The sequence below is a fragment of the Myotis davidii genome, unplaced genomic scaffold (assembly GCF_000327345.1).
Source record: "Myotis davidii unplaced genomic scaffold, ASM32734v1 scaffold528, whole genome shotgun sequence".
In the NCBI taxonomy this organism is placed as follows: domain Eukaryota; kingdom Metazoa; phylum Chordata; class Mammalia; order Chiroptera; family Vespertilionidae; genus Myotis; species Myotis davidii.
In genome coordinates this window covers 181,846-190,961 of record NW_006299388.1, presented here as the reverse complement: position 1 = coordinate 190,961, position 9,116 = coordinate 181,846, and the positions used below count along the sequence as shown (strand labels likewise).

Sequence of the window (9,116 nt, the reverse complement as noted above, 5' to 3'; positions counted from 1 at the left end):
TAAAATTGATTTTTAGAGAAAGTGGAAGAGAGAGATAGAGAAACATCCATTTGTTGCCTGGTGCGCGAAATTTGTGCACTCTGTTGGGGGGTCCCTCAGCCTGGCCTGTGCCCTCTCACAGTCTGGTAGCCCTCGTGGGATGTCCAACTGATGGCTTAGGCTTGAGCTGGCTTCTGGCTGAGCAGTGCTCCTCCTGTGGGAGCACACTGACCACCAGGGTGCTGCTCCTGTGTTGAGCGTCTGCTGCCTGGTGGTCAGTATGTATCATTGTGACTGATTATTCCACTGTTCAGTCAATTTGCTTATTAGCCTTTTATTATATAGGATATGTACCACAGTTTTCTTATCCATTCCTCTATTGATGACACTTGGGTCACTTCCATTTTTTGACTGTTGTAAACAGTGCTGCAATGAGCATAGGGTTGCATATATACTTTACGTTTTTTATTTTCTGAGGTAACTCCATCCTGTTTTCCACAGTGGCTGCACCAATCTGAAATACCACCAACAATGCATTAGGCTTCCCTTTTCTTCACATTATCACCAAAACTTGTGTGTTGATTTATTGATAATAGTGATTCTGACAGGTGGTATCTCATTGTGGTTTTAATTTGTATTTCTCTGATGATTAGTAGTGTTCAGCATCTTTTTATATGTTGAATGGCCATCTGTATATCTTCTTTGGAGAAATGTCTATTCAGTTCCTCTGTCCTTTGTTTTTTAATCCTCACCTGAAGATATATTCTTTATTGAAATAAGAGAGAGAGAGAGAGAGAGAGAGAGAGAGAGAGAGAGAGAGAGAGAGAGACACCGATGTGAGAAACGTTAATTAGTTGCCTCCCGTATGTGCCCCAACCTCAAACCTGCAGCCTTCTTGGTGTATGGATGATGTTCTAACCAACTGAGCCACCCAGCCAGGGTGAGAAAGCTACCTTTTAATAAAACACTTCATACATCCCAAGAGGCATACCAAATGTCCGTGTCTCACCCACCACAAGCTTAAGCAGTACAACAGCCATTACTTTTTTATTCATTTACATTTTACTGACTTGTTGTCTTTCTGTAAATACAGTTTTTTGTGTGTTGCATTTCACCAAACAGTAGAGCAGGAATACCTTCTCATGGCATTGAGAATTCTTCATACATGTGGCCTTTTTTAAATTGATTTTAGAGAAGGAAGGGATAGAGGGAAGGAAAAAGGGAGCAGGCGGGGATGGGGGGGAAACACACACATCAATGTGAGAGAAGAACATCCATTGATTGCCTCCCACACATGCAGCCTGACCAAGGATTGAACATGCAAGCTGGGTATGTGCCTTAACTGGGAATTGAACCTGCCACTTTTTGGTGTATGAGACATTGCTCCAACCAACAAGCCACCCAGCCAGGCCCATTTTTTAATTGGATTGTCTGTGTTTTTTGCTGTTGAGTTGTCTGAGTTCTTTATAAATCTTGGATATTAACACCTTATCAGTTGTATCATTGACAAATACCTTTCCTCATTCAGTAGGTTGTATTTTTGTTTTGTTGATGAGTTCCTTTGTTATGCAAAAACTTTTTAGTTTATGTAGTCCTATTTGTTCATAATTTTTCTTTGTTTCCATAGCAGAGGAGATACATTACAAAAAAAAAATATTTCTAAGAGAAATGTCAGTGATTTTCCTGTCTTGTGTTTTCTCCTGGGAGTTTTATGGTTTTGAGTCTTAAATTAATCTATTTTGAGTTTATTCTTCTGTGTGGTGTAATAGAGTGGTCTAGTTTCATTTTTTGCATGTATCTGTCCAACATTCCTAACACTATTTATTTAACAGACTATCTTTACCCCATTGTATGTTTTTGCCCCCTTTGTCAAATATTGACTATAAAGGCATTTATTTCTGGGCTCTTTATTCTGTGCAATTGATCTATGTGTCTGTTTTTTGCCATTACCATGCTGGTTTGATTACTATGGTCTTGTAGTATAGTTTGATATTAGGTAACATGATACCTACAACTTTGTTCTTTCTCAAGGTCACTGTTGCTATAGAGCAGTGCTTCTCAACCTTCCTATTGCCGTGACCCTTTAATACAGTTCCTCATGTTGTGGTGACCCCCAACCATAAAATTATTTTCGTTGCTACTTCATGACTGTAATTTTGCTACTGTTATGAATCGTAATGTAAATATCTGATATGCAGGTTGTATTTTCATTGCTACAAATTAAACATAATTAAAGCATAGTGATTAATCCCAAAACAATATGTAATTATATATGTGTTTTCCGATGGTCTTAGGCGACCCTGTGAAAAGGTCGTTTGACCCCCAAAGGGTTGCGACCCATAGGTTTTGAACCGCTGCTATAGGGGGTCTTTTGTGGTTCCATATAAATTTGTTGGCATAGTTGTTTATAATGTTTTCTACCACTGTCTCTAAAAGATCAGTTGAAAAATATCCTCGGGTGAGGATTAAAAAAAAGTAGTTTTCTTACAGTCCTTTCTATTTCTTTGGTTTCAGTTGTTCTTTCATTTTTTATATTATTTATTTGGATCCTTTGTCTTTTTTCTTGATGAGTCTGATTAAAGGTTTGTCATTGTTTATCTTTTCAAACAACTAGATCTTGGTTTCATTGATCTTTTTTATTGTTTTTGTTTTTACTCCTTTTATTTCTGCTCTGAACCTTATTATTTTCTTTTTTCTTCCTCCTACTCACTTTAGGCTTTCTTTGTTGTTCTTTTCCTAATACCTTTAAGTGTAAAGTTAGATTGTTTATTTGACCTTTTTCTTCTTTCTTGAGATAGGCCTGTAATGCTATGATTTCCCCCCTAAGGACTGCTTTCCATGTATCCCACAGATTTTGGGTTGTGTGTTCTCATTTTCATTTGCATCAAGGTATCTTTTGGTTTCTTCCTTGATCTCATTGCTAACTCATTCATTGTATAGTAACATGTTACTTAGCCTCCATATTTTTGTGTGTTTTTTCAGTTTTCTTCTTGTGATTGATTTCTAGTTTCAGAGCATTATGGTCAGGGAAGTTGCTTGATATAAGTGGCTGTAAATAAATTTTTTTCTGTTGGCCCTTTAAGAGGATGCCCTGGCAGACAGAGATCATGCTGCTTTTCATAGCAGGATGTTTTGAGTGAGTACCATTTCTGGTTCTGGTGCTCTAGGCTTGGGAACCTGGATTGGGGTTTAGACCCCAAACTTTTCAGGGGGAACCCCCCACAATTGAGATATCCCCATTGGAGCCCAGCCAGCCCTCTCATGCCTCCATACTTCCTACCAGTCTCAATATGGCTACTTCTATAAGTCCTTGATTAATAAGGCTTCTCTCCAGCTAGTCTTCAGTTGGTTATTCAGGATGATTTTTGTATTATTTAGTTGTAATTCCAGTTTGGTCCTGGGAGGAGGTTAGTATAGCTTCCAACTAATCCACTGCCATCTTGGATCTCTCTGTATTTTTAATAAATAATCGTTTTTACATTTTTTTTAAATTGATTTTTAGAGAGAGTGGAAGAGAGAGATAGAGAAACATCTATTTGTTGTTCCACTTATTTATGCATTCATTGGTTGATTTTTGTATGTGCCCTGACTAGGAATCGAATCCTCAACTTTGGCATATTGGGATGATGTTATAAGCACCTGAGCTACCTGGCCAGGGCATCTTTTGCCCACTTTTTAACTGAATTCTTTATTTTTTTTTAAGTTTCCTTTAGCTCTTTGAATCTATTTATAATAGCTGCTTTACATTTTTAGTTTACAAAATCCAAAAACTGGGCTCCTCAGGGACATTTTTAATGGTTTGCTTTTTTGTTGTTGTTCATATTTCTTATTTTTATTTTTAAGCCTGGGTTGCTTGGATCAGCCACTGGGTCAGTATAAATTGGTGGTCAGCCAAGGATAGATCAGAAGATTTCCTTAAATGCCTTAAACCATTAAGTTTACCACCTTTTGCCAAGGGGATCTTTGTGTGAAGATGTACCTCAAACTTTTGGCAGTTTATAAATCAGTCTTAGCTTTCATTTCTTACTTCCAAAGTCAGCCAGAGGTGAGTGACTGGGATCTTTTCTTCTGTCTCTTTCTTTTCTTGGGCAGGTTCATAGTCCTGCACATGCACGTATACATTTAGATCCCCAAGAATATGTTGGAACCTTTCAAAGTTCCTTATGGCCATCTAGTTCTCCAGGCCTTCCTTTTAAGTTTCTAGCCAAGCTTTTGTTTTCCACATACATAATTAGGTTTAGACAGTTGTGATGTAATTAGCATATTGCTACGTTTTTTTCCTAACAGAGCTGAGGTCTGAATCAAATGAAATGATAACACCCTGGAAATGGAGATTTTCCAGGGAGGTGATACTTTGGTCAAAATCAGTGGTTCTCAACCTTCCTAATGCCGTGACCCTTTAATACAGTTCCTCATGTTGTGGTGACCCCCAACCATAAAATTATTTTCGTTGCTACTTCATAACTGTAATTTTGCTACTGTTATGAATCGTAATGTAAATATCTGATATGCTATATGTGTTTTCCGATGGTCGCGGCCCACAGGTTAAGAACCGCTGGTCAAAATACTGACTGTGTCCAAGGAATGGGAATTTTAGTGAAGCTCCAATGAAACATCCTTGGCTATGATAATGTTGGCTTTCATGGCTACCACACCTCTGAGCTTGAGAGGGTAGCAGATAGGAATAGCCCCAAATTAAAATTTCACAGCCTGGAGTGTTCTTGTTGATATTCATTTGTTTTACTTAAATTGATGCCTTTCCATTTGTTCTGTGGCTTTGGTTAATTTCCTATGTTCTGTGTGTTGTTTTTATCCCAACGTTTTGCGAGTATGTATTGCTATTGTAGGGGAGTGGTTTGGTTCACTTAGGTTCTGAGTTTTCTGTTACAGATAGTAATTTGTTGTGTCTCTAGTTTTGATAGAAAAACAATGTCTCCTGGTCTCCTTGAAATATTGCTTTTGAAATATTTATTATGCATATAAATTGTGGTTTATAAATGATAGATAAAACATCACTTTTTCTTTTTGCAAAAACTATTAAGCATACATTTGGGACAATTACATTCTTTCTTTTTCAGGTTCCTATTAGTTCTCATTCTACAGATCCGTCTGATAATATTGAGGTACAATCTTTGCCATGTCAAAGGGAATACAGTGAAACTGTGAACACCGAAGCTTTAATGACAGTATATCACCCTCAGAATATGGAGACTCTTAATTCCAAAATGGTACAGAAACAAAATATTTATTACTATGGACTGAAACACTTGATTAAAAATAAAAATCTTAGAACAGAACAGTGGTTGCCCACCTTTTGGACCTCACAGACCGATACTCCAAAGGTTTCCTTAAACCAGCGGTCGCCAACCTTTCGGACCTCATGGACCACCAGTGGTCCACGGACCACTGGTTGGCGACCGCTGGACTAGAAGGTACCACAATTGAACACTCCTTTGGGGCTTGAAAAGGTTTTCCAGCAGGTACTTCTATGTAACTTGTTTGGTTCCATTACACAAAAGGACTGTTACCATGAATTAAGATAAAGGATAAAAATTGAACATTGGGCTTTAATTGTACATATTTCTAATAATCAGTCCTAATCAAGGTTATTTGGGGAGAATGATGGTTCAAACCTTTACCTCCTAAAAGTATTGATATTCCCATTTTATATGAGTTTAGCTAAGCATTAAAATAGTAAATTAAATCTGTTATGCTCACATGGATTTAAAACATTTTTGTGATGACAGTAGACCAGTTTGGGGCCCATCTGAATACTGATTTTGAGTTTCTACAATCTTGATTTCCAAACGTATTATTTCATGATGATGAGAGCTATCAAGTTATTTGAAAGAAGTTAATGTCTCATTATGTTTAGTTGCTTAGATTTTTTGTTGTTGTTATAGTTGAAAGAAAAGATGAAGGAACAGTCATGGAACATCCTATTTTCAGAATGTGGGCGTGGTGTTACCATGTTTCGGACTAAAAAGACTCGAGATCTGGTTATAAGAGGGATTCCAGAGACCTTAAGAGGAGAGCTCTGGATGCTTTTTTCAGGTATTACATTTATTTATTTAGCAGACATTAATTATGCCCCTTCTAGGACTTATGCACCAAGCTACCTAAAAATAATTGCAAAGATGGCTAGGATAAAGTCATTCATCATGAATCCAGACTAATCACAGAAGGAATGTTAGTTTTGTGTACTTACTGATATATGAACACATCCATTGTCTAAGCAGATTATTTAATTAGGCAAGTTATAGCTAATTGGTCAGAGGGATCTCTGTCTCTAGTGTCAAAGGAAAGTTAAGAGGAAAAACGGATCATGAAAATGTTATTCTGTTGGATAAGATTGGTGTTGTACTCATGTTATAGATTCTAGGGTGAAGGTTTTTCTTTTGTTTGTACTCAGATATCACTTGAGCATGAAGCTAAATTTAAAGGTATTCCATTTCTTCATGTATATATGCAAGAAGTAGTTTAATTATGTTCCTCTTCTTTTGTGTGTTAATGTAATCATTTTAACAGGTGCTGTTAATGATATGGCTGCTCATCCTGGCTATTATGCTAAAGTGGTTGAACAGTCCTTAGGGACCTGCAATTTGGCTACTGAAGAAATTGAACGTGATTTACGTCGCTCCCTGCCTGAGCACCCAGCCTTTCAGAGTGACACTGGCATATCTGCTCTGAGGCGAGTACTCACTGCTTATGCATACAGGAATCCCAAAATTGGATACTGCCAGGTATGACTTTGTTATGAACCCAACTGTGTTAATGTTCCAAGTGATAAAAATCACATCAAATCCAACTCAAATAGTTTGAAAAGTACAGAGGTTGAGTTTTAATTAATAGTGCATATTATTAATCTAAGTAGAATGATAGTGATAATATTTAGGATTATTGACATTTTATTAATTTGTTTCTCTTTTATATTTAACCAATGTTTACTGAATCCCTGCTCTTTAAAAAATATAGTTTAGTGTCTGTGTTGGACAAAACGATCTGTAATTACAGCCAAGTACATTCCGTTCACAGGGCACACCCAGGGAATAAGAATAACATGCTATTATGACTAAGTTGTAAAACCTATGCACATCCCTTGCATTTTGGGCATCTTTATTAAAAAAAACAACAACAAAAACAAAACTGATTTGTTAATAATAATCATATAGTGAAATGTGTTTGTAATTTTGTCTCAATTTAATTTGTTGTAAGGTGGGAGGGGGAATTGCTTGTTTCACCATTTCAGATCTGTGTTGTCTGAGAGTATTAACATTTTAATTAAGCAAAGAAATGAGGATTTTTAAAATGTATTTAATTGTTTTAAAAGCACCCATTTTAAGAGAATATACTGTGCAATGAAGAAACCAGTTTAGGCATTTGCTATAAACTGAATTATTCCAAAAGAATAATCTATAACAGCCCTGTAAATTCCTTTAAATGCTAACTAACAGGACAGTTTGACCAATTTTTTTAAATATACTTCCTTTTACGTGTTCAATATAATATACATATATATATATAGTTTAGGTGCCAAAGACTATATAAAGATGAATCAGATAAAAATCTTGCCCTTCAAATATATAGACTAGTAGGTATTAAAACATACTTGTTGGCAAATGAAAAAAAAAATGAGGAAGATTGTTAGAGAAATATAAAGTCCTGGCAGGATTTAAAATAGGGAAAATTATTTTCATCTAAAGCAGGGGTGGGGAACCTTTTCTTTGTTTGCCAAGGGCCATTTGGATATTTATGACATCATTTGAGGGCCATACAAAATTATCAACTTAAAAATTAGCCTGCTGCTTGGCTGGCTGGCTCAGTGGTTGAGTGTCAACCTATGAACCAGGAGGTCATGGTTCAATTCCTGGTCAGGGCACATGCCTGAGTTGCGGGCTAGATCCCCAGTAAGGGGTGTGCAAGAGGCAGCCGATCAATGATTCTCTCTTATCATTGATGTTTCTATCTCTCTCTCCCTCTCCCTTCCTCTCTGAAATCACTAAAAATATATTTTTTAAAATTAGCCTGCTATATGTGGTCAAATGTTTAACTAACCCCTGATGCCTTGGCAGGGCCAAGCCAAATGATTTCGTGAGCCTTATATGGCCTGGGGGGCCAGATGTTCCCCACCCTGATCTAGAGGTATCAGAGAAGGTTTCATGGAACAGGTAGCATTTGTAGGTCTTGAAAATTATGAATTTTAGTTCTATGGAGATGGAATGAAAGAACATAGCAGATGAAGGGATCAGTCTAAACAAGCACATATAAAGGTAAATGTGAAATGTATATAAGACCCTGTTCTGTTTAGTGAAAGTATGATGAATGAAGCAAAGTGACTGGAGAAAAATAATTACTAAGATACCTTAGGATTGGTCAGGAGTTTGAATTTTATTTTGTAGGCAGTTGCATAATCATAGAAAAAAATCCTTTAGGAGCACACCATATTTTTTAGGATATGTTAGACAGTGACACAAATAATTTCAAACAGGTATTATCTCTAAACATAAAAGTTTACTTAAAGGAATAAACAGAGATGAGTGGGTTTTTAAGTCAGTAGGCAGCTCTCCATGAGATTATTCAAAGACTTAAGCTAGTAGCAGGCTTGATAATCTTTAAAACATGGCTTCCAAGGTGCTCTTTTATTGCTATTACTACTCAGAAGAAAGAGGAGAGAGTATGGAGACAAAATTGTGGGAGATTCTATCTAGGCCTGGAAAGTGCATACCTCATTTCACCTACATTCTTTTTTTTTATTTTTTAATTATAGTTGACATACATTATTATATTAGTTTCAGGTGTGCACCCCGGTGATTAGACATTACATAACTTACTAAGTGATCATCCTTATGAATCTCACACTCATCTGTCACCATACATAGTTATTGGAATAATAGTGACTATATTCCCTATGCTGTACTTTACATCCCCACAACTATTCTGTGACAACCAATTTGTACTTATTTTTTTAAGTTTAAATTCTTTATTGTTTAAAGTATTACATAAACCTGCTTTTCCCCCCATTGACCTCTCTCCATCCGCCTCCACCCCCCAGCACATGCCCTCACTCCCCCGCCTCCCTGTCTGTGTCCATTGGTTATGCTCATATGCATGTCTACAAGTCCTTTGGTTGATCTCTT

General features: G+C 36.7%; 1 protein-coding gene across 2 annotated transcripts in view; it reads left to right on the top strand.

Annotated features, from left to right (window-relative positions):
• The window catches only part of TBC1D8B (TBC1 domain family member 8B), a 65,950-nt gene that overhangs the window by 30,674 nt on the left and 26,160 nt on the right, over window positions 1-9,116 (top strand). For both annotated transcript variants that reach the window (XM_006774836.2, XM_015571203.1), the window contains exons 8-10: window positions 5,058-5,207; window positions 5,883-6,033; window positions 6,508-6,722. In XM_006774836.2, coding sequence (XP_006774899.1) covers window positions 5,058-5,207; window positions 5,883-6,033; window positions 6,508-6,722 — 516 coding nt within the window. The remainder of the gene's footprint in view (window positions 1-5,057; window positions 5,208-5,882; window positions 6,034-6,507; window positions 6,723-9,116) is intronic.